General features: G+C 43.4%; 1 protein-coding gene across 5 annotated transcripts in view; it reads right to left on the bottom strand.

The window, feature by feature from the left end:
* The window catches only part of RBM6 (RNA binding motif protein 6), a 483,691-nt gene that overhangs the window by 107,620 nt on the left and 349,802 nt on the right, over positions 1-26,269 (bottom strand). For all 5 annotated transcript variants that reach the window (XM_029599637.1, XM_029599633.1, XM_029599634.1 and 2 more), the window contains exons 11-13: positions 24,161-24,321; positions 11,325-11,422; positions 3,149-3,209 (exon numbers count right to left, since the gene is read on the bottom strand). In XM_029599637.1, coding sequence (XP_029455497.1) covers positions 3,149-3,209; positions 11,325-11,422; positions 24,161-24,321 — 320 coding nt within the window. The remainder of the gene's footprint in view (positions 1-3,148; positions 3,210-11,324; positions 11,423-24,160; positions 24,322-26,269) is intronic.

The raw sequence follows: 26,269 nt of genomic DNA, 5'->3' as shown, positions 1-26,269 counted from the left end.
AAGCATTTGGATGTGCGTGAATATAAGCGCGTCCTTATAAGCATGGTTATGCGTGCTGGTATGCGCACAGTTGTGCGCACACTTATGCACATGTTAAGCGCACAGTAGGGCCAGCCTGAACTGTGCGTACTGGTCTATGGGGGAAAATGGCGCCGCACTGTACCAAACGTAAGCTGGTGCTGCTGCGGCCTGCCACGTGGAGTGCCCACTAAGCCTGAAGCGGGGCCTAGCCCATCTGAGGGCCGCCCAACCCACTTGGAATCCCCCTTCCCTTGCCCCCAACAAGATCGGAAACGTTGTCGGTATGGCGCGCGAAGCAAGAGACCAGAGGAAAGACTTATCGGAGCCCTTCCACGTCTCTGAATCGGAGGAGTCCTACTTTTACTTACCTGGGCTCAGCGCTTACTGGCTGAGTACAGAGACTGTCTCCGGCTGCAGGGGGAGAGGGCTTCGTCCATCACCATCGCGCTCGGCTTCCTGACCTGCTGCCTTTCAGCTGCTTCAGCAGCAAAGTCCACGCCAGGAATCGTCTAGCGGACCAAGGCACAGCTCTAAGGGATCTCAGAAATTGCCTCAGGAATTCTCAACTGGGGGAGGGTCCATTAGGTATCATCGCAGAAGAGCGGGGCTCAATATTTCTCCAATTTAAAGGTAAATTTTCTTCTTTAAACGAGTACTGCAATCCCACTAAACACCAATGCTGGTGTGGGGATACCACGTCCACATCTGCTAGGAGACGGAGAGATACTGAATGGTTGAGGTCAATGCAGGGGTATATCTAAGGTGACGTCAGCTTTGAAAACTTGACTGTCTCCATCTGCTAGCAGGGGAGCATATAACCTATTGGTCCTGAGTCCATCTGGCTACACACTAGGAAAGATTTAAGTTCTACAGAATTCCTAGCAAAGGATCTGGAGATATTTGGCGCATAGTTTTTCTCATGTTGCGCAACAGATATTAGGCTAGCTTGAAAGGCATTTGAATGCTTTCTTTGCAGATTTACTCCAAAGCTGGATGTTTTCTGCTCCTCCTAGCTTCTCAGGATAGAAACCATTATGCTTTTCTGACACTTCTCATGCTGTGATTGTGATACAGGGAGAGTAAAATTCTTTAGCTGTTGCTGTCCTGCTGTGAATGTTTAATTTTCTAAGAATAGCAGAGTCACACATAACATAAGAAATGCTAGACTGGGTCAGGCCAATGGCCTGTAAAGGCCAACATTGTGTCTCTGACAATTCAGACCTTGGAAGAAGTACCCAGCATATCCTAAGAGAGAAATCCATTCCCTGTTATTCAATTCCAGCAGTAAGAGTTTATGTTCCCCCAAGCCTACCTGTCTAAAAGCTGTTAATGGAACTGTCCTTCAAAAACATGTCCAAACATTTTAAAAATCCAGCTAGATCACTGGGCTTGATCACAGCTTAACTGTCTGATAACTAAATAACATTTTCTTAAATATATTTTGAATCTACTATGAGTTTATTTCATGAAATGTCCCCTGGTCCTAATATCTGAAAAGGTAAAAAACCATTCCCTAGTTACTTGTTACAGACCACTCATTATTTCCTAAACTTTTATATCTATTTTTGGTCATTTTTTTTCTAAGCTGAAGAGTTCTATCTTGTCTAGTTTTTCTTTATATGGGAGTTGTTTTATATCCTTGACCCTTTGAGTTTTATCTTTTTTAAGAACTGCATACAATATCCAGGTGTAGTGGCAGCAAACATTTATATAGAGGCAGTATGATATTCTCAGTTTTCTCCTCTAATTCCTTCCAATTAATTACTAACATTCTATGAAGGGGTGGAAATTTTTCAGGCTGCAGTTTGCCTAAAAATTGCACCTTGCAACTGCTATACACCTGGGCTGGACAGGAAGAGAAGTTGATATTGTATACTAGGACTGGACCACAGAAGAGAGGTGGCAGAGAGGGCAGAGAAACAAAAAAAAGGACAAAAATTGAAATCTTAGACAAATAAAAAAAAAGAAAAAAAAATCTAACCATGTCAAAAAAGCAAATAAGCAAAAACAAAAAACAAAAAAAACCCAAAAACAAAACAAAACAGGAGCAAACGTGAAAATAAAGAAATCTGATAAAAAGGCAAAACAAAATGTATTTCAGTAAAAAAATAATTAGAAAAGCAAACAAAATTAACAAGGAAAATGTTTTCACCTGGCCCTTAAAATTTTGACTGGCAGCCAAGTTTTCTAAATATATTCCATATCTGTACTGTATTTGTTTTTTGACCGCTGCTGTACACCGAGCAGAGGATTTCAGTCTACTGTCAACAATGACTCTAAGGTCCGTTTCTTGAGTGGGACCCACACCATTATGTACAATCAGAAGACAATTTTGAGACAGTGCAGACACATTTCAGGGCCCATGGGAACCTCTTTATGCAGTTTCCTTTTAAAAATCACCACACAGCTGGAGTCACAGATATATAAGTATCTGCAACTGTAGACTCCCAAATAGGAAGTATGTGTGGAGTTAAAAATTAACTCTTCGTGTATACCGTGCTGGTCCAGCCCCACCCCAGTGCCATCCGTTTTCCCTGTAGTAGAAGAGTGCATGGTGGGCAATTTTCAACAGGGCCTTTTCCATAGATAAATACCAATTTACCAGCAGAGAATCCATTTGAAAATTTTCCCCAGGGCTAGGATTATTTTCCTTGTGTATCACTTTCTACTTGTTCACATTAAATTTCATGTGCCATCTAGATGCCCAGTTCTCCTGTCTGTCAAGGTTCACTTGCAACTCCTCAGTTTGTTTTTATTATTTTGTGTCACCTGCACTTCTGATCACCTTACTCATTGCTTCCATTTCCAGATTATTAATGAACAAGTTTATAAAACAAAACAAAACACTGGGCCCAATACAGATCGCTGCAGCACTCAGAGTTTTTCCTTGTGTGAAAACTGACCATCTAGTCCTATTCTTAGTTTGCTATCCATAACAAGTAACCCTCCACTTCTCAAAAACACTAGCAGATTTTAATATAGGTTACAGATTACCAGTATCAGGTCTGCAATTTCATATTTCAGTTCTTTCTTAACTCTTTGATGAATACCATCAGGTCCTGCTGATTTGCTACTATCTAGTTGATCAATTTGCTCTATTATTTCTTTCAGTTTCAAAGTTACCTACCTTGCCATGGGAAGAATTCTCAGAGTGGCTAGAGTAACCAGATTGATTTGATGACTCTTCCCTAAGAAAAAAGAATTATACACCAATTTTTAAATCAATCAGCCAGTCAGATTATTCTATTCCCGCAACATATCATGCACTTGTTTTATGAAGTGTCAGTTTTATCCCAAATGGATTTGTATGCTTTTAAAAGAAAAGGCATCAAGAGGTTCAGGAATAGCCAGGAACAGCAAGTCTTTTCTGGTTTGATTTCTTTCTGCTCTCTGAGGAAGCCTCAGTTAAGCAGTGGGTTTGCCTTCAGACTGCCAGGCAGCCCATGATACAGGGACCATTTAGTCATGTGAATTTAAAAAAAAAAAATCTATAAGAATCTTGTCTCAGAATATTAGGCAGCTAGCTGGTCTGTGAGTAACAATCTTTCCAGTGTTGTGGATAGGGCCAGCTGTGGAGAAATAAAAAATTAAGGGCAGGTCTCTTAGCTCAGGCCACAGTAGTAATGAAGGCTTCAGTTCAAGTCTCCCGTTTGACACAGTTAGCTGAGACCAGATGCAATGCGAAGGCAACACACTGGATGCTGGGGAGGAAGGAATGATTGCTGCTACTACTGCAGTTTCCTCTGCTGGCCAAATCAGTAGCTCAGAACTTAAGTCTTAGAGAAGACTTTCATCCAGCATTCCTGGTCGAGGAATGCATGTCATTTAGATATGACATCTAAGGTAGAAGGTATGTAAAAATGAGGGGAAATGGGGATTTAAAAAATGGAAAAAAAAAAGATTTCAAACCATTTTTGGGCTTTTTCCTGAGACAGCACAGTAACCTGTAACAGGTGTTCTCCTAGGACAGCAAAATGATAGTACTCACATGTGAGTGACATCATTCGATGGAGCCCGGCACGGAAAACTTTTGTCAAAGTTTCTAGAAGCTTTGACTAGCACACTGAGCATGCCCAGCATGCCACTATCTGTGCATCCACGCAAGGTCCCCCTTCAGTCTCGTAACATAGATAAAAAATACGAACGAAAAAATAAAACAACAAACCGGAAGGAGAATCCAACTCTGTGGAGTGATGGGCAGGATTCCTGAGGACTAACATCTGGCTGACCTAAGAGAACACCTGTTACAGATAAGCAACTGCGCTTTATTCTAGGACAAGCAGGATGGTAGTCCTCACATGTGCATGAATACCAAAGCTCCATGCTGTCCCTGCAGCCAGGTGCAGTCAACAGGTACCAAAACAAATTGCCAACGGGCACAACAACAGCGGTACTGTTGGTCAGCAGAAGTCAGCCTGGTACCCAACCAGGGCTCTAGGCAGGGAGAGTTGGGTTTAAGTCTGGAAGAGATTGCGTAGGACAGACTGGCCGAAAGCACTGTCCCGTCAACCATCTTTGTCCAAGCAATAGTGAACTGCGAACATGTGAAGGGAACGCCATATTGCTGCACGGAAAATTTCGATGACGGGAACCACTCACAGATGAGCCACCGATATCGCTATGGCCCGCACAGAATGAGCTTTGATTCGGCCTCTCAGCTGAAGGCCTGCTTGCGTATAGCAGAAGGTGATGCAATCCGCCAGCCAGTTGGATAGAGTCTGTTTACCCACCACCACTCCCAGCCTATTGGTATTGAAGGACACAAAGAGCTGGGTGGACTGCCTGTGACCGGCTGTGCGTTCTAGAAAACCCAAAGCTCTCTTGCAGTCCAAAGTATGAAGAGTCCATTCCCCTGCATGGGAATGGGGCCTGGGAAAGAAGAGGGGGCAAACAATGGACTGATTGAAGTGGAAATCAGTCACAACCCTTAGGTAGGAACATAGGGTGAGTATGCAAGACAACACGATCATGAAAAAACCTCATGTATGGCAGGTACATAACTAAGGCCTGAAGCTCACTAACTCTACGAGCAGAAGTAATCGCCACTAGGAATATAACTTTCCAGGTGAAGAACTTTGGGTCGCAGGAATGCAACGACTCAAAGGAAGGATGCATGAGCCGTGTCAGGACAATGTTGAGGTCCCAGGACACAACAGGAGGCCGAAGAGGGGGTTTCAATTGAAGCAGACCCCTCAAAGCGACCCACTAAAAGCTGCACTGATATGGGTGTGCCAGGGACACCTTGATGGTACGCACTAACAGCACTAAGATGAACCCTGACTGAGCTGGTTTGAAGCCCAAACTCAGAAAAGTGCCACAAGTAGCCCAACAGCTTGAAAAGGGAGCATCCAAGTCAAATCCCACACAACAAGTGGAGAACCTTCTCCATTCTAAACTATTCCTGGTGGAAGGCTTTCTAGAAGCCACCAGCACCTAGGAGACACTGTCCGAGAGATACAGGGGCTTAAGAACTAGGCGCTCAACATCCATGCCGTTAGGGCCAATGCCTGGAGGTTCGGTTGGCACAGGATGCCCTGGTTCTGAGTTATCTGATTGGGTGCGGTCCCCAGCTGATTGGAATCCCTAATTGACAGATCCTGAAGGAGAGGGAACCAGATCTGTCGGGGCCAATAAGGCACCATGAGGATCATAGTCCGTCTGTCCTGTTGAAGCTTCAGCAGGGTCTTCAAGAGGAGCGGGAGAGGAGGGTACGTGTACAGCAGAACCCTCCCCCAGTGAAGAGAGAAGGTGTCACAGGCCAGTTGTCCACCCCCCAGCAACAGGAAGCAGAAACTGTTCACCTTGTAATTGTACAGGGAGGTGAAGAGGTCCATATCTGGGGTTCCCAATGATGAAAACATCTGGCTGCTACCTCCAGATTTAGGGACCACTCGTGCGGCTGAAAGGAACGGCTCAGTCAGTCTGCTCGTAGTGACATCCACTATGACAGTGCCCAGGACCACACCTGCACCGCCTCATGACGGAGAAGGAACGATCCCGTGCCTCCCTGTTTGTTGACATACCACACTGCAACTTGGTTGTCCATCTGAATCATGGCCTCCTTGAGTGACAACTGGTCCCAGATCGCCCAGAAGGGGTAGCGGATCGCTCGAAGCTCTAAAATGTTTATTTGACAGCGGGCTTTGTGGGTGGTCCAGAGACCCTGCGTGTGGAGGCTGTTCACATGGGCTCCCCAGCCATGAGGAGTGGCGTAGGTGGTGAAGACCACTTGAGGCAGGGCAGCCTGGAAGAGAATTCCCCGCTCTATATTGGAGAGGTTTTCCCACCAGGACAGAGATGCCCTCAGAGGTTCCTTGGCTGGCAGACAAGTCTCAAGGTGCTGGGAGGCCTGTTGCCACTGCGACCGCAGGGTCCACTGTGCCCTTCGCATGCACAAGCAGGCGAGAGGGGTAAAATGGTCCGAAGCCGCCATGTGGCCCAACAAACTGAGCAGAAGGCGGGTACTCACATGCCGGCTGCTGCACACGAAGGTTGCCAACGAGGTGAGGGCAAGAGCCCGATCGAGGGGCAGAAACACCTTCGCTTGCGCCGTGTCCAGCCTGGTTCCTATAAAGTCCAGTTGTGGAGACGGGCAGAGGTGAGACTTTGGGTAGTTGATAACAAACCCTAAGGATTGCAGTGTCTGCATGGTCAGGGCTAAAGTGTTCAGTGCCCTTGTGTGTGAGTCGCTCTTGATCAACCAGTTATCCAGGTACGGGAAGACGTGCACTTCATGGCGCCTGAGGTATGCAGCCACCACTGCTAGGCAACTGAGGCCAACCCAAAGGGCAGTACCTTGTACTGGTAGTGAGCCTTCCCCATCACGAAGCGGACGTATTTTCTGTGGCCAAGGAAGATAGCTATGTGAGCGTAAGCGTCCTTGAGATTGAGGGAGCAGAGCTAGTCTTCCCTTTTCAGGAGGGGTATCAAAGTACACAGAGAAACCATCCTGAACGTTTCTCTTAAGAGGAATTTGTTCAATGCCCTGAGGTCAAGAATGGGGCGCAAGCCTCCATTTCTTTTTGGAATTATAAAATACCTCAAATAGAACCCTCGGCCCTGCTGAGAGCAAGGAATGAGCTCTACCACTCCTGCTGTGAGAAGGGCAGAGAGTTTTGTCTGAAGTATGACCTTCTGGGCAGCAAACCCCACAATGGATATGGAGGGGAGTTCTCTGAAAGCAGTCTGAAATTGAGCCGGTACCCCTCATGGACGATAGTAAGGACCCATTGGTTTGAAGTGATAGCCCTCCAGTGGTGGGAGAAGCCATTAAGCCTGCCTACTCCTGGGGGATCCAGTGCCAGGGGTACGTTTGGGTGACTCATGTTCCCTTGCCACCAGTCAAAAGCCTGTGGCCGGGGCTTGCTGGGGTGCTGGCTGAGGCCTAGCTGCTCGCTGTTGACGAGAACGACCCCTGCAGCAAGTGCGCAGTGTGCAAGTTAGAGAGGCGGGATGATAATATTTCCTCTGCCTGTAAAAGGATTTCCTGGAACTTGGTCTGGAAGATTTCCTGGCAAAGGAAGGCGTGTCCGAAGCGCTAGCGGAGAGCTGTTGGAGAGTTTCATGGTGGTCCTTCAACTAAGCCAACGCATCCTGGACCCTATCCCCAAAGAGGTTGTCACCTGTGCAGGGGAGGTCAGCCAGCTTCTCCTGCATCTCTGGACTGAGGTCAGAAGCCCGGAGCTAGGCCATTCTATGGTCACAGATGCCCACGGCAGCTACGCGGGCCTCTGTCTCAAACACATCATAGGTGGGTCTCACCTTGTGTTTCCAGCCTCTAGACCCTGCAGGACAATGGCAGAGAGTGATTCCTGTTGCTGCTATGGCAAGCTATCTGCGAGGTCCTAGACCCGTTTCCACATGTTCCGGATGTATTGGGTCATATACAACTGGTAGGCTGTAATAATAGCGATGAGCATAAAGCCCGGAAAAACTTTTCTGCCCAGAGCATTGCGCTCTCTATGTTCTCGCCCCGGAGGGGCAGAGGCATGGGTTTGGGAGCGCTTGGCCTTTTTGAGGGCAGACTCCACAACCACCGACTGGTGAGGGAGGTGCTGCCTCTCGAAACCCAAAGCCTGTGTACCAAATACGTGGCATCTGCCTTCCTGTTGACTGAAGATATGGAGATCGGGTGTTCCCACATCCAAAGGAGAAGGTCCTTAAAGAAGTCATGGATGGGAACTGTCACAATTTTCTTAGGAGCATCCACAAACTAAAGTACTACCAATATCTTATGTTGCGCATCCTTGTCTGTAAGAAATTGGAAGGGAATAGCTTTGGCCATGGCCCTGACAAACGCCACAAAGGAAAGGTCCTCTGGGGGGAATCGACGCCTTCCCTTCAATGGGGAAGGCTCAAATAGGGGGTCATCCAAGAATTTGGATAAAGACTCTGAGGAATCCTCCCCCCATAGGTCATAAGGGCCTTCTTCCTCACTAAGGCCATCGCAGGGCTGGGGCAAGCGAGGCGTGTGAAGAACCCTAGCCCCGGGCTCCGAAGGCTTTAAAGGCACTGACGGCCCTGTGGGAATTGACGGTTCCCGCGGTAATGGGGGAACTGAGGGGCACAGGAGGCCAGAGGGCCTGGGCAAAAGCTTCGAGAAACGAGGCCTTGGGAACACGGCACCAGTAATTGGAGGACGCAATAATAGGGATCGGTCCCGAGGGGGGCATCGGTGGCCTTGGAGAACTGAAGGTCCTTCAGGCATCGGTTGCGTTGGGAGGGCACCGAGGAGGACAACCAGATGCTTGAGCAGGGGCGCCAAGATAGACGGCGCAAGCTCTGACATCAGTATGTGGGCCAGTGGCAGGGGCGGCTCAACACTCCGCAGAGCTTGGAGCATCGCACTCTACAACCAGCAGTCCAACTCCTCCAGAAAGTCTGGTGTAGCCAGGACTGAGGGAGGGGAACAAAGTGTCACCAGTGCTTCCTCAGATCTCTAAGAAGGCATGGTTCCCAGCACAGATATCGGTGGGGAATGACTGGGACTCCCAGGTACATCAGTGGATAGGGCCTCCGAGCCACGGGTGTCACTTCTGTGGCAATACAGCAGTTGCCAGTACCGCGCAAGAACTGGAGCTGCACGCTGACGGCAACCAGTATCGATGCTTGTGGGATCTCCCACGGTGCTCGCCCCGGTCTTTGCACGGCACCGAGGATCCCAATGTCCTGGAAACCGGTGAGATCATGGAAGACCGATCGCCATTCCCTTGGTCCTTCAAGGATGCAGTCAGAGGAGTAGTGAGAGGGAGCTTATCGAGAGGTTCCCCTTGACCCCCGGGGTGTCAAGGACTTAGACGCCCGTGTGGATGAAGTGGACGTTTTGGATCTGAAAAGTTTCTCCATTTTATCTAGGTATGCTTGACAGCCCTTGGGGGTTATCTGGTCACACAGCTGACACCCTCAGACGTCTTGCGAGGCCCCAGGCAGAGGACGCAAACCTCATGCAGATCCGTGATGGACATGGTCTGCGGGCACTGGGGGCACCAGTGAAAATTGGATGACGCCATGAAAAATAACCGGCACATGGTCAATAACCGGGGGCTACTGAGAAGTGGAACACTGAGAATCAAATGTGAAGGGAGGAAAATTGTTTTCTACCTACCACGATGAAGAGAAGCATAGACCGCGAAGGGAGACTTGACGATGGAACAGGAAAAAAAAACACATTTATGGAATAAAAAAGGAGGAGTGGCAGAGCTCCAGAACCACTAGGCAACTACACTGCGGAAAGAGAGAGACCGAAGGGAGACTTCGTGTGGATGCACAGATAGTGGCATGCTGGGCATGCTCAGTGTGCTAGTCAAAGCTTCTAGAAACTGAAAAGTTTTCCGTGCCAAGCTCCATCGGATGATGTCACCCACATGTAAGGATTACCATCCTGCTTGTTCTAGGAGAATGTTCTGATTTCCTCTTTATAGCAATGGAGTCACTTGAAGAAACACAGGGCAGTTTGGCTGTGACATTTAAATACATTTGAAATCCTTTTCTTACAAGGTTTTAGTTGATGAAGAGATTACCCAGTGATTTCAGATTTTTTTTACATTTAGTTACTCACTTTCTCAACTTGTACTCAAGATGAGTTATAAGTCAGGTACCATAGGTAGGTCCCTGTCCCAGGGGGGTTATAATTTGTTTGTTCCTGAGGCAAAAGATGGTTAAATGACTTGCCCCAGATCACAAGCAGCATCAGTGGGAAAAGATAGATCTGAGCCCTCGCTTTTCTGGTTCTTAGCCTGCTGCTCTACTTACTATGCCATTCCTCCTTTTTATAGTTTTATAGTGAGCCAGCAATGTTAAGTCTTGCCTGAATGGGAAAAGTGCCACAGAGCTTCAGCTTCACCATACAGAAGTGCTCTAACAGTCATAGTCAGAATCATAGGAATGATCCTAGCTCACCTCCTGATGACAGCACATAGAAGACAATGTTCAAAATCCATTTACTCATGTAAATTGGTTGTCTGAAAACTGCCTGCCCTGTATGTGGGGTAAAAGTACATGTGGGGATCAACACCACACATGCTTTTATCTGTGGGAAAAGTACAGGGCTCAGAAGCAGGGTTAGGTTGAGGGAGGCAAAAATGCTCATAGTTTTGTATTTTCAAAACTACACATTTTGCTTGGAAAACGCATGTGCACTAACTAAGTATACTGGAAGACTGAGGAATATAAGAATAAGAAATAAAGAAAGAAAATCTTTGCAGTTACTTTTTCCCTAGACAGTTTTCAAAGAGAAAGTATGTTTCTATTTTCTCTTTGAGAACTGTTGCAAAGTCCATGGACAAAAGTATCCACGGACTGTGCAACTACCTGCATAATTCTGAAAACTGCCTCCAAAGTGGGCAGCCATAGGTATGCCTACAAGAAACAATGGCACCCTCTGATGTTTTCCCACCTACTTTCTTCTAGCAATTTCCATTATTTAAATAAATATATAATAGCCAGGGGATTGTGATAGATGCTCAAGGTCAATCCCATTTATGTCACAACAAGAGAGTCTCTTTAAAGATCAAAGGTGGATGGATATCTTGTAATGCTGGTGTGGGAAGCTGAGAAGAACAAATATCTGATGTTACTAGTACAGAAAGCTAAGGCAGAAAACTAGCTGATGCTGCTGGTGTAGGAAGCTGAGGTGGAAAATATTGGATGCTCCTGGAATGGGAAACCATTTACAGGTTTTATTTTCCTATTAGTGCTTCTAGTATGCCCATCTCTAAACTGTTTTTTTTTGTTTTGTTTTTATTGTTTAAAGTCATCTAGTCTTACATCTTTCTATACTCCCCTTCTTATCCAGTTCTCATTACCTTCTTCGGCCTGTAGCCAGATTCACAGATAAGGTTTGCCCATCAATACATAAAGGTGGATCCAACATCTGTAGAAGGTGAATCACACGAAGTGCCTCCTAAGGAGAAAAATTAAAAAGATCCTGGATATCAACTGGAGGAGGAGAAAAAGCAGAACACACAAAAAATACAAATAAGAACAGAGAGAAATAAACAAGTAATAAGCAGAGGTGAAGAGGAGAATTATGCAACAGTATAATTATGAGAGGGTAAAAGAAAAGAATGAGAGAAATGAGAAGGGTAGGATATGATAGGAAAGTAAGTAGAGAAGCATAATTTTTTATTAGCATCCTTATTTTCAGATGGTCAAACAACTTTGCAAAATTGCTCCACCGGTATGTGTGTGCACATTCAGTTACTCTTCAATGTGAATTACCTAGGCTAGGTAAATGATTATCAGCCCATCTCAGAACTCAATCTCTCTTGCAATATTTGGGCACTCTTTTTCCCTCCTTTTTTTCAGGAAGCTCACATTCTAACTGGATTTATATATATTTATTCTGAATCAGAGTTTGAAAGACAATGCTAGAAAACTGCTTTCTTCTCAAAGCCTTGTGTATATAAGGATTTATGTTTATGAAACAGTCTTTGGGCAAGCTGGAGTAAGAAAGTAGCTTTACATCTTTTGAGACTGTAACCATGGTGATAGGTACCCACTGCGGTATACTTTCTGGACTGCCAACATTCCAAGGTTTTCTTGACCTAAACAGGTAATATCAACTGACAATGCAGGTGAAGTCGGAATGAGTCACATGCCTATCAGCCAGTACTACAAATGTAATTTCAAAAGGGGCCAAACAAAGGGCTGCTTAAGTAGGTCAGGCAAGTGATCTGACCAAGGAATAACTTAATGGCTCACATGAATTGAGTCATTAATAAATTAGTTAGGGTTCAGGAAAATCAAATCAAGCGTAAAGCTGTATTTATGGGTAAGAATACTGATAAATTGTTCCCATCTCGTACTGGTCATATTTCACAAGAGGGACTCCAATAATGCAGGTAACGAAATTTGGTCTATGTGAGTACTGAAATTGCCAAGAACAATAGTCTGAGATAAGTTTATATTGAGGGAAGCCAGAGACTTAATCAGGAATGACAGATTCACTAATAGGCTATTGGGAGGACAGTAAACTAAACAAAAATTAGCCACAAAGGGAATAATTAGTATAACTTCAATGGGGAGAATAGGGTCTAGAATTGCTGTTTTGAAGCAGTCCTTGATAATAACCATCAGGTTATTATTTCACAACCTTGTCCCAATGGCTTGGGACAAGGGTGTGAAAAGGCACAGTATCCCGGAGGACACATTTGATTTTCCAAAAATGAGTCTGTGACTAACAGCCATGAATCAATGAAACATGCAAGCGGGAGACTTTATACAGAGAACATCAAATTAATGGGATCTTTCGTTTGGCAGCTTGTACATTCAACAAAAGTAATAACAATATGGAGACAGTAAATAGCACCTTAGATGGAGTAGTGCTCACAGAGATTAAAGAAGATAAATTCCTGAAGGTGGACCTATGGTGAAGACCAGCCAGAATGTCAAAATGCCCCTGACCTGTAATCACTGGTATGAAAGTGCGATAAAAAAATATTAGGACCATCTGTTCAGTGGAAATACACCAGAAAATGGTCCAGGGGGCACTGCTTGCTTGTAAATTAAGGGCACTGCTGTTCTTGAAACTGTCTCTGAAGCTGTCTCACACTTAGATAACAGAAAAACATATGTATCGCTTTGTAGTCTTAGGGAAAACAATGAAGAGTTATAAAATCAAGGTTAGTTAAGCTTCCCAGGGCTCTGTGAAATGTTAGAAGTAGCAAATGTTTAAACAAATGTTTCCCTGTAACCTCATGACACTAAATCAAAGGAGTGTTTTAATTATTGAGGAGAATAGTATTTAAGAATGGCTGTTTCAATCACAAACTAAGTCAGGCTCTTAGGTCTATGAGAGCTGACTTCCTTATGCATAAGAAATAAATAAGAAATAAGAAATAGGAAATAAAGGCTATTATTCATAAGAAATACACTGTCTATGTTGTCCTCTGTGTCCTTGGTAAACATTTTTATTGCAGATGGTGCATTGGCCGGGAATCAAAGAAGGGAGTGCTGGCCTGGCCTGAGCCGGGGGAGAGGACGCCTGGAACAGGACACGCACAGCCATTCCCTCTCTTGATTTGAACAGAATACAGGACACAGGATCTCTGAAGGTATTTTTAATCTTTTTCTCTTTGTTTTTTGTGCTGTACCATTTGTATTGCACTAACATTGAGACCTTTAAGGGAAATGTGTTTACTCATTATTTTTGCACTGTTAAGTGACTTGTGTTCCTATGAATAACAAAGCGTTCAGTATTACAAAGGGACCTGATAAAGCCAGTAGCTTAATTGATAGGGCACTGAGTAGTGGCAGCCTGCTGCTTAACGGATAAGGGTGCAGGGCTCCAGCCGGCACCTTAAGAAAAAGATAAACCTGCTGCTTACATGACAGGGCGCAGAGCAGTAAAGCCAGCTGCTAACAAACAGGGCGCTAGGCTTCTGGATAAAAATACCGGGCCCGGTGAACTATAGGGAAGTAAAATCCCTAGATTTCCAGCCTAAGGTTATAATAGGCTGGGACAGTCTGGGCAATCCACATTCAGGGAGACAAATTCTCTGGGATTGTCTAGAACTGGGATACAGGGTAGTGAATTCCCTGGGTATTTAGCCTTGAAAACGGCTAGGATAAGTATGGGAAGTGCACCCCTGCTTATGGGAAAAAAAAAAAAAAAAAAAAAGAGTGTGAAAAAAGGGGATAGCAAAAAGAACCTTGATTTCTTGGGAACACTTGCATACATGGAGTATTTGTGATACAAGAGGGGAGTGTCTGTAATCTGACAAAGGATTGCTACTTGAGTCCCTTACAATTCATTTTACCGAGCACTGTAACAATCTAGAGGGTTTTTTTTCTATTAGATGGTTTGTTTAATCTCTGCATTAGCTACAACTCCTGCTTACAGGGAAACAGTGTCTTATGATGCAGGCTATTTTTGAGAACTGCCTATATATCTATTAGGAAAAGTGTTATGCAAGTGTTGCTGCCTATTAGCCAAACTTCAAATCTCTGCTATGGTAGATTGGTTTGAAAGATTTCTTTTTGGTCAAATGCACTATTTCTTTTTATCTACTTTGGAGACGCCCATTGCAGACTATTTTTACTTAAGGCGAACTTATTAAAAGTGATTGTGAATTATTTATCTGTATATTTGTTAATAAATGTGTACTGGGAAAAAAAAAACTATACAAGGAAATTTAACAACAGTGCCAGTTAGCCTATGGTTTAAAACCCTTGCCCTGCTGGCGAGGCTGAGAGAGGAACATAAAAAAGGGAAAATGTAGTTTGCAATCTGGTTTTTTATTTATGTCTGATTTTTGCTGTAATGCATTACAATTATTATGGCAATTCCAGCACTTGAAAGGTCACAGTAAGTACTTTAATTAGTAGAATTCTTTCAGAAAGATTGGTTTCATCAGCCTTCTCTGGCTGGCTAACATGTGGTTAAAAGTTAATAAGCTATTGAGTTTGTAAACAATAAACTTAAAAAGACCTTACAATAGGCATAGGAGATATTGCATTTTTGTATTGAAAGCACCTAGTTTGGTTCTTGTTGATTTAAGTTATAAGATTGATTTATGGGTCTGAAGGATGGGCAGCGGCTGCTTCTCAGCATGACAATTTAACCCCTAAAACATTTCTCTGGTACATTTGGGATTTCAAATTATGAATTAAGGATTGTGATATATGCAACGGCTATCTGTAAATTGTAAACACATGTACCAGGGATTTTAATTGTTTTAACCCCTAATAGGCAGAGATTTTTGATTTACAGATGAATCCTGTACAAAATCAAACCCAGGATTGCTTTGCTGCTACTTAGAGGTAAACAGTTCTCACTACCATCACAAATGTCTGCACAGGGAGCAGAATTTATGAATGATGCTCTAGTTCCCCTGAAAGTTTTCACTGCTTCACATTATATATATATATATATATAGATATATATATACGTATATTTTCATCTATTAATAAACACTTAAGACAATGGAATAGTAAAGGCTTTGTTTCAGCTACTAGAGAACCTCTTTTACATTTACAGACTTTGCAGCACAAGAGATTACTAAACAAACTTGCCAATTAGCAACAAAGGAAGGCAGATGCAGAAATTTATGAAGAACAGGAAAGCTGCAGGCTATACCTTTACTGGTACTCTCTGTTAAGCTTTAAAAGTTTTAGATTTGATATTATATGAGTAGAGCACAACCCATGTACCAGCATGTGGGTTCCAAACTTACAGACACCTTTTTCTTTGTGACCAGGTTAGAAATGTTTCTTAATATTTGTCATTATAGAAAAGAGTAAAGGAGGTGAAGATTTAATAAACTCCAAACTAAGGTAGCATTAGAAGAATTAACTATAGCTTGGTAATGTAGTGTCTGTAATTAGAGTCAATCACACAAAAATAAGGATTCAGAATTAACCATGACTTGCAACATTTATAGTTTATAGTCCCATGCATTCTACCTCACCTGACAGTTATTCCAGTAGGTTAAGATACTTTAGTTTGTTAATGTTCTTTTGTATTGTCTCACCCAGATTTGCATAAGCCATACTGAAGTAGAAAAATGTTTTCTGCATTCATTAGGTCTTAAAGTATTAAAAGGTAAACTTCAAATGTGTCAATTAAAATAAGATATGTTTTGTTTCACAGTTTTACATAATGCAAAGACTCAGGTAATCACATTGGAACGCATGATAAAGTATGAACTCCTTTTACAATCAAGGAATATCATCTCTGTTCTGCTCTCACCCCTGCTACCTTGTTACCAGAAATAATTGATTTAGATGTTCCAGACCATGATTGTGCAATGTTAATGGAATGTGAATTACAACCCCGGGAAGGCTTAAAAGATATCCCTCTCTCTAATGCTGACGCAGTTTTTTTTTTAGATGCTCCACTCTCCATGATGGTGCAGGCTCGCTGCAGATTGAATGTGCTGTGTGTGTCCGGTGGGGGGGGTGGGGGGTGCTGGAGGCTGGACCTCTCACCGGGGGAGGGGGATTGTGTCTCACTTGTGGGGCATTGTGGAAGGTGAGAGAGTTTTTGGCAGCGGGTGGGGGTGTGATTGGGAGCGGTCCTTTGTTGGAGTTTTGCTGGAAGCTATCTTGTTGCCTCTCGGGCTGGCAGTAGTGAAAAAAAATAAACTTGACAAGATAAAGCAGCCAAGCATGCAGCCCTGACCAACAGTACAGTAGGAGTTGCAAGATGCCTTTTACTAACGCCCACTCCTCATAAGGAAAACAAAGATTTTACTATTAAAAATTTGATACAGTGGCAGGCACAGGACAAGGACTACTGGAAATCCTGGGCAAGAGGAGGGGCCACAATCCACAATCAGGGACAAGATCAAATATGGTTCGTCCAAATGGCGAAGTAGTGGCCCCCCAGCACATACTGCCCCATATCCTACTCTCCCTTCACCAGGCATCTCATGCAGCTCTTACAGCACTAATAGGCATGTTCTTTCACCACTGGTGGGGGTTAGTTTCAGCAGTCAGGGCTCTGGCTAATACCATATGTTCTCAGTGTATGCAATGTAACTTGTACAAGGCCTCCAAGGGCTTGATTGTCACTCCTGCACACCTAAAGCGCCCCCCTGGGCCCTTTCTTGCAGATCCAGGTTGACTTTATTGAATTACCCCAATGCCAAACTTACAAGCATGTACTAACAATGTTTTGCAGCTTCTCAGGATAAGAGGAAGCTTTTCCAGTAGTAAGAGCTGATGCAATCTCTGTAGCCAAGATTTTACTAAGGGAATTTATTCCAAGATATGGGATTCCAGAGTCAATTGATAGCAATCAGGGGACACATTTTGTAAATGACATAGTTGTATCCTTAAGCAAGGCGTTAGGCATCTCTCTCAGGTTTCACACACCTTACAGACCTCAAGCCTCTGCCCTTATAGAAAACTTCAATGGCAAGCTAAAAACTAAGCTGGGCATTATCATGGCTGCAGCACACTTAACCTGGCTACAAGCACTCCCTTTAGCTCTAATAGCTTTGTGGGCATCACTCCATTCCAAGACAGGGCTTACCCCATTTGAGATAGTCACTGGACGACCAATGGCTATTGGTCTAATGCTAAAACCCTTCACTGCTCTTATATCTTCACAAGAGGTATATCTTAACCATTATTTGTTTATGTTGCAGAAAGTTTTGACTTCACACTGGCAGAAAGTATGAGTATCTTTTCCTCCAGTGTACACTGAGAGTGAGTGTACACAGAGTGTGAAAACCAGGGGACTTTGTTTTTTTTGAAGATTTTTCAGCGAAAGAACTCCTTGGCTCCCAGGTGGAGAGGACTTTATCAGGTATTTTTAACCTCACATTCTGCAGTAAAATTGGAAGGACACCCTACTTGGGTACATCTTTCTTACTGTAAAAAGGCTTACAGTACTACAACAGCAGGAAGCTCCGGGACATAGAACTCTCTCACGAGGCTACTGGAACGGACATGACCCTGCTTTTGCTTCTTGGGGCAAATCGCACCGTGTGGTGAAATATCATCTGTCTGTCCACACGATGGAACTTTGTGCATGAATGTTTTGACCATGAACTAAACATGACTGCTCACCTATAAAAGGTTTACAACAAGATGGCGGCTCTCCCCGGGGCGCATCCTTCATACTGCGTGGACTATAAGCATCCTCCATGCTTTAACAGGACTCTACCTCGTTGTGACCACAGCAAGAGCAGCCAGTCAGTCTATGCGATACGCCAGCTGTGTCCTATGGAAGCTGGAAAAAAAAGATTCAAGGAACCTGTCCTACTGGTTATGGACGCAACCTCAGGTGTACTGGGAACTATATTCATGATGAGTACACCCCTTTACCCATGCTTCTGCTTGCCAAGGCTTATATTGAAGAGCAAGGCTGCTCTGTGCTGGGCCTTCCTGTTGTAACTGGAAGGGAACATATCAAAAATCTGCTTCACCAACTCTGAGGTAAAAGTGAATGACAGCAGACTATCAGTTTATAGTACTTCAGGACTATGGTTCTTTGCACCGTGGGGAGCAGTAAAGACTATTTCCTTCAATACTACTGCTCAGTTTTCCTTTGGATACATTATACAGTGTCTTCTTTCAACAGAACTGATTTGCCCCTAAGAAAAGGCGCAGGTCACCTACTCGATTTCCAGATGGACTGTGATACTTTCATCGTATTTTGAGGACTATTTTTCCTGGTTTAGGTGTTTTTGAACTTGAAAGTGCTTTAAAAAGAAAATCTTTCTGCCACTGTGGAAGTCACTATGAATGAGACCAAGAAGATTATGGGACTAATGCAACAAGAAATGAAATCTCTTAAGGAAGTAGTTTTAGATAATGGCGCTAGAAGATTTTGGCTTAGGCAGGATGCTAGGACTTTGGGGATTCTTATAACCATTATAGTGTTTTTTATTTTATGTGTATCTGTTCAATGCATTGTTGTGTTATGCAAGAAAAGCGTTCCTAAAATACTGGTCTCTAAAACACTTGCAGTACCACAGAACGAATCTCCAAATGAAGAGTTTAGCAGATTATGCACTATGGATGAAAGTATAGCTAGTTTTTAAGACAAGCAGCATGCCCCTGGACAAAAAAAGGAGGGGCTGCGATAATAAAAAAAATTAGGACCATCTGCTCAGTGGAAATACACCAGAAAATGGTCCAGGGGGCACTGCTTGCTTGTAAATTAAGGGCACTGCTGTTCTTGAAACTGTCTCTGAAGCTGTCTCACACTTAGATAACAGAAAAACATATGTATCGCTTTGTAGTCTTAGGGAAAACAATGAAGAGTTATAAAATCAAGGTTAGTTAAGCTTCCCAGGGCTCTGTGAAATGTTAGAAGTAGCAAATGTTTAAACAAATGTTTCCCTGTAACCTCGTGACACTAAATCAAAGGAGTGTTTTAATTATTGAGGAGAATAGTATTTAAGAATGGCTGTTTCAATCACAAACTAAGTCAGGCTCTTAGGCCTACGAGAGCTGACTTCCTTATGCATAAGAAATAAATAAGAAATAAAGGCTATTATTCATAAGAAATACACTGTCTATGTTGTCCTCTGTGTCCTTGGTAAACATTTTTATTGCAAAAGTCATGTTAAGACAGTATGAACAGCAACACTGGACTGAGCAGCTATGAGATGACAAAATAGATATAAAGTGGAAAACGCGTTACATCAAAGGCACTCAGCGCACACAGAGGGGCATGTTCCTTTGTCGTGCTCCTTCATGTGTGCAAAACAGGTGTGCGCCTCTCCGGTGTTGCTGCAGTTCCTTTCAAGGCCCCCTCCAGAAGATGTCAGGGGGTGTGGCCATGAACTGGAATGGTAAACGTTGAGGCTTAGGCTCAGATAGTGCCTGAACACAAATCAGGGAAAGCTCCCCAGATGGTCAGAAAAGCGGCCAAGGCAGGAAGCAATGGTGGATTGCAGTCCTCTCTGGAGTCACCACAGTTCCTTTCAGGGCCCCTCCAGATGAAATCAGGGGGCATGACCAGCGGACCTGGAACCATGGGCAGGTAAATGACGGGCTCAGTCGAGGGAAGCTCGCTAGATGGTTTGAAAGGCAACCAAGGTATGAGGCAAAGGTGGAATGTAATCCTCTCTGGCGTCGCTTTAGTTCAAGGCCCCTTCAGATGACTTCAGGGGTATCACCAGTGGATCCAGAACCACGGGATGGTAAATGACGGGGGTTAGGATCAGATGGTGCTCGAACATAAGTTGGGAGAAGCTTGCCAGATAGTCTGAAAGGCGGCCAAGGCAGGAGGCAATGTTGGAATGCACAAATGAGACTATGAACTATATCACTGACTGTGGAGGGTGATGGTTCTCCAGAGAATATATACTCCCATCTCTCAGATCTTAGGCAGTACTGCAAATCTAAACATACAGAAAAAATACACCACTATTCAGAAAAACACCCTTATAGCATTTCTCCATGACCTTAAACTTTCAGGAATTCCTTATGAAAAGGAACACTGCTGTCCTCCTTCTTTTGGAACTGTAATCCACAAGCCCTTTAATTGTGGTTTGCAGGTCTCTACCATCGCAGGTGTCTGCTGTGTTGGAACAGCCTTAGGGCAGTAGTGCATCTTCAGACTGAGTTCCAGAAGCAAGGAAACACAAGTCACATAGCATCTCCCTTTCTACAGGGCTTGCTTTTGTCTGCCATCACTGAATAAAAACATACCAGGGCAGATACTATGAAGGTGGTTCACTTAGAACAATGGCTTCGGGGGGGTATTTTTTTTATTGCTCTATGTTATTATGGGCGACTATGTAAAAGCCACGAGACATGAACATTACTGTATTGTTTTACTCTCTGCTGTACTTGTTGCTGTTTAATTATTGTTATAGATATTTTATATTAGCAGTCTCTGGAATAAAATCATTCTAAATAAATAAATAAATAAATAAATAAATAAATAAAAGAACACTCCTAACACCTGAAAACAAATTGTGGTCCAGTATACTCAGACACTGAATTTGTTTGGGAAGAATGTGTTTCTGAGCCTACCTCCTTCCTGGAAAAAGTTATTACTCCCTGTTGGTGAGGGTCAGCCCCTATTATTGGTAAATTTGCAGGGTTGGGAGAGGTATCAGAGTGCAGCCTCTCTTGGTATGTCTGTGACATGTGTACTCCTTAAGGGTAGCTCCCATGATATACCTAGCCAATGAAATAATTTCTAAGGAGGGGAGAAATGTGGAGTGTTTCCTAACTGTTCTATGATATATGTAGCCGATACTGTATGATGCTTCAAGTTTGTTCATATGATGCTAGTGACGTTTCATATTGTGTATGTGGATCACTCAATAAAAATTGTGTTTACTAAAAGTAGGTGAAACATTTAGCAAGACTTTTTCCCTTCCACTTGCAAAACAGATGTTTGCTAATGATTAGTAGCGCCTTCTACTAATTTTCCTTTGTAAGTTGCTTCGGTAATGACACCTATGGGCTCCTTCACCACCCAGTCTTAAAAATGGTAGGCAAGATGAGCTCTGCACAAATATACCGGGCAACACACAGTGGAGTACACTGGGCTCCATGCAGAGCCACTTATTGCCACTGTGACCACAGTCATTTATTTATTTTTAAAAGATTTTTTTTTTTTTTATTTTGATTATATTCCTTTCAGCCACTTCAAAGCAGGTTACATTCAGGTACTATAGATTTATATCCTGCTTCTATAAGTTTCGAAACAGGTTACAATGCGCTCATCCACAAAATCACAGTAAAGAGACAAAAAAATCAGAGACATAAAAAAACACTGCTCAGAGCTTGACTAGTACATATTAATGGCCTATTGAAAAGGTTCAGCACATCAGCCAATTCCAAATAGGTAAATTTATAAAGGCAGAGTATTAAATGGTTCCCTAAAAAAAAGTTTTGGGAAGCTTTTTAAATCTTGGCTTATCTGTTACACTGGGCAACAAATTTTCACAAAAGTCAAGTTACGGAAATGAAATTAGTCAATTCTTATAAATTCCCATGTGCTAAACACGAATGTGACTGTGAAAATGCAAAATTGGCTCTAGTTTTTTGGTAATATGCAATAATATAATTACATCTTGAACTGTATGCCAATAGGAGACCTACGGTTAATACAGTTTGAAAAATGAAGTCATAGACTACGTCTTAGATTTCTTTGCTTGTCTCTTGTACCCCTGTTCGGGAGCATCTCTGCGGACTGTCCAGCAGTAGTCAGCCAGCATGAATATTTCAAATGCTCACCCTTTCTGACTGGGCTTCATATAGTACACTGCTGACGTCAGCTTACTCAGCAGCAGCATGGCAGTAGAACTGCATTGCATCAGAAAATGATGTAATAAACTCTGGATGATGTGTGCATGATGGTATTATGCAATATGATGCAATATTACATCATTCTAGGCTTATTTATTTATTTATGCATTTTTATATACCGAACATATTGTGTACACTTCAAGTCGGTTAGGCTTATTTACAGTCCTACTGGATAAATTTACACGACTAAACATAGAAAGTGAACTATATTAAATATCTTCAAAACGAGAGCCAATAAAGACTTTTCATGGTCATATTCGTGTTCAGCACATCAAGATACTACAGAGTAGGACCTTTTTAGGTCAGTAACACTTTCATTGTTGCCCAGTGTTATCAGTCCGATTTCTGCTGGAAGCAAGTTCCACAGAAGTGGCTGTACCACTGAGAAAGCCTGGCTCCATGTCTTGATAAGATGAGCAAGTTTTAGAGAAGAAGTCTCAAACAGGCCTTTATTAGCTGATTATAGACAGCGAGATGGCTGGTAAATATGAAGAAATAAGTTAAGCCATGTTACCTGAACTGTTCAAGACCATATTTATCAGACAAGCAATCTTGTACTTCACAAGCCAATGTAAGAATTAGAGAATTGGTGCAATGTGGGTGTACAAACTGGCTCCAGTCAGACATGTCTCTTAATTATTTAATAGAAACATAGAAATTGATGGCAGAAAGAGACTAAAAGGCCCATGCAGTCTGCCCAGCAATCTTATTTTGTATTGGATCCACAGACCTTTAGACGGGGCCCATTTTTTTTGTCACTAGGGTTCCAATTCCCACCCCCCTGTTCTGTTGAAGCAGATAGTATTGCTAGGATGTTGTATATTGTGTAATTGTTTTGTATTTTATATTTACCAGACTATACATTCTCACCTAGTGTCATGTAATTGTTCTGTAAACCCCCCAATACTCTTGGATTTACCTCCCAATTGTTATTAACAACCCCCATTGGCTCTTAGATTTAGCTCCTTAGGGTTCCACAGAGTTTATCCCATGCCCATATTTAAGTTTTTCTAGCCTCTACTGCAGGAGTGTGCTTCAACAGTACTTCCCTATCAGGAACAGTTAAAGGACTGGAGGGATTAGTGGAATGCACAGGAAGGAAGATAAGCAGGGAGAAAAAGCCATAAGAACAAAGCAGCTGGTTTATTATACTATGCTTGTTGCCCTGCGCTTCAAGTTGTACAAATGTGTTGCTTGTGTATTGTAAATTGTGCGCATATATATATATTGTAAATTGTGCGCATATATATAATATATGTGCATATATATATGCGCACAATTTACAATACACAAGCAACACATTTGTACAACTTGAAGCGCAAGGCAACAAGCAAACACACTACTTACAGCACACTGGCAGTGAGCACACATGCACAACTACAATGAATTCTTTTTAAGCAGATGCTTTGGCAAAGGTAATTTTTTCCCCAAGAGAGAGGTGGCAGGGCATTTAGCGCTCTTGATTTTAACCATGTTCACTATAATAAATTTCCTGAAACCTCTATTTGTTTAGTCTGTCTCTTGACTAGATTGTAAGATTCATAAAGTAGGAACTCTCTCTTATGTGTATCTGTATAGAGCTGCATACATTTACTAGTGCTATAGAAATTATAAGTAATAGTAGCAGTAGTTAGCCCCCCATATATTGTACAAATTTCTCAATTTCAGCCAAAAAGCCAAGAAGAGATCAAACTGCCCATAGATCAGATTCTACACTTGGTTCTTAGCCATAAGGACAAGTTGTGATCACCTCAATCTACAAACATTAACATACTCTTTATGAGAACTCATTACGAAATAGCCACCTTGTAATGCATATGTTGTGTATATGCATATAGCTTGCAGCAAGTTATAATGTGTGAGCCCAGCATAAAGTGTACAGGCTGTGTGTGCTAACTGGATCATGGTAACTCACCTCATGTGAGTCCATCTCGATGAAGCCATAAGTGGTACCAAAACGCATGGCCTTGTTCCTGATTATGCGAATCCTAGATGTGGAGAGATGAACATATGGCTCCAGAGTTTTCACTATGATTTCTGGTGTGGTGCCGACTAAGAAATTCTTCAGCATAATAGCTGTAACATTCCAGGAAGAAGAAAAGGTGAAGTGTGTCAAAACTTTGCATATCCCATTATCCTTTTCAAAAGAGTACAACACAATTTCTCAAACATTTTTTATTTACATTCCAAATAATTTCATTCTTTAATTCCTGTCTTAATCTTCTGAAAATGCCTCTTTTCATCATTGTGCCCTTTTCTGCCATACTTATTATCCCAATAGTCACTGGGTTTCCAGCTCTCACAACTGAGTCAAAGAAGGGCAGTTCAGCTGTCCTTTGCAAGATAGAATTTATGAGAAGTCTGACAATGGAGAAATTATTTACCTGATAATTTCGTTTTCCTTAGTGTAGACAGATGGACTCAGGATCAATGGGTATAGTGTACGCCTGATAACAGTTGGAGACGGATCAGATTTCAATCTGACGTCAGCCCTAGTACATATACCCCTGCAGGAAGTGCAGCTCTTCAGTATTCTCCTCGAAAAGCATTGTGGATATATGTGTGACTGACTAATTTGAATAACTTGAATAACTTCATAACTTGGTTAAACTTTACAACTTGATTAACTTGATCTGGTTGAATTGGCTGTAGCTGGAGACTGCCAGTGCCCTCAACAGGAAAGCGTTGACACCCAGTAGGATAGGTGTCCTAAGTGAAGGAAAGCATGGCTTACCCTTCAATCATTCGAAATTCCATGAGTAACGGCAGCCAAGGGTGGGATGCTGAGTCCATCTGTCTACAATAAGGAAAACAAAATTATCAAGTAAGTAATTTCTCCATTTCCTAGCATGTAGCAGATGGACTCAGGACCAATGGGATGTATAAAAGCTACTCCCGAACCAGGTGGGAGGCTGCCCATGACCCACTTAGTACTGCCCTTGCAAATGCCGTGTCCTCTCGAGCCTGAACATTCAGGCGGTAGAACCTGGAGAAGGTGTGGATGGAGGACCATGTCGCCGCCCTGCAAATCTCGGCGGGTGACAACATTCTGATTTCTGCCCAGGACACTGCCTGGGCTCTAGTAGAATCAGCCTTGACTTGTAGAGGTGGCGGCTTGCCTGTTTCTACGTAGGCCGCCTTGATGACTTCTTTGATCCAGCAGGCTATGGTTGCCCGCGAGGCCGCTTCCCCTTGTCTCTTCCCGCTGTGAAGGACGAACAGGTGGTTCGTTTTTCGTACGGGTTCCGACATTTCCAGGTATCTGGATAGGAGTCTGTCGATGTTGAGGTGGCGTAGACTTCGAGCTTCTTCCGAATTCTTAAACTCATCCGGCGATGGTAGCGAGATGATTTGGTTGAGATGGAAGTGTGACACCACTTTGGGAAGGAACGAAGGGACCTTGGGTAGCTGGATGGTTCCCGGGGTGAGCCTGAGGAATGGCTCACGGCAGGACAGTGCTTGTTGTTAGGAAATGCGGCAGACTGAACAAACTGCCAGCAGGAATGCTGTCTTCAAAGTCAATAGTCAGAGAGACAGTCCGCGGAGGGGCCTGAAGGAGGCTCCTGCTAGAAAATCCAGGACCAGGTTGAGGTTCCAAAGAGGTACCGGCCATTTTAGGGGTGGGCGGATGTGTTTGACTCCTTTCAGGAAGTGTGAATCGTCCGGGTGAGAGGCTATGTTGTCGCTCTCGCTCTTGGTGCCGAACCATGACAATGCGGCCACCTGTACCTTGATGGAGTTGAGGGACAATCCCCCTTCTGTAGCCCATTCTGTAGGAATTCCAAGATCGCGGGAACTTTGACTGAGCATGGTATGATGTCGTGGTCTTCGCACCAGGCTTCGAATACTCTCCAAATCCTTATGTATGTTAAAGATGTGGAGAACTTGCGTGTTCGGAGTAAGGTGTCGATTACAGCCCCCGAGTATCCGCTCTTTCTTAGGCGAGCCTTCTCAATGGCCAGGCCGTAAGAGAGAATCGAGCTGGATCCTCGTGGAGGATCGGCCCTTGTTGGAGCACGTCTCT

This window comes from Rhinatrema bivittatum, chromosome 4 (assembly GCF_901001135.1).
Source record: "Rhinatrema bivittatum chromosome 4, aRhiBiv1.1, whole genome shotgun sequence".
Taxonomy (NCBI): Eukaryota; Metazoa; Chordata; class Amphibia; order Gymnophiona; family Rhinatrematidae; genus Rhinatrema; species Rhinatrema bivittatum.
The sequence above is the reverse complement of the archived record's forward strand: the minus strand, read 5'-3'. Positions and strand labels throughout refer to the sequence as shown.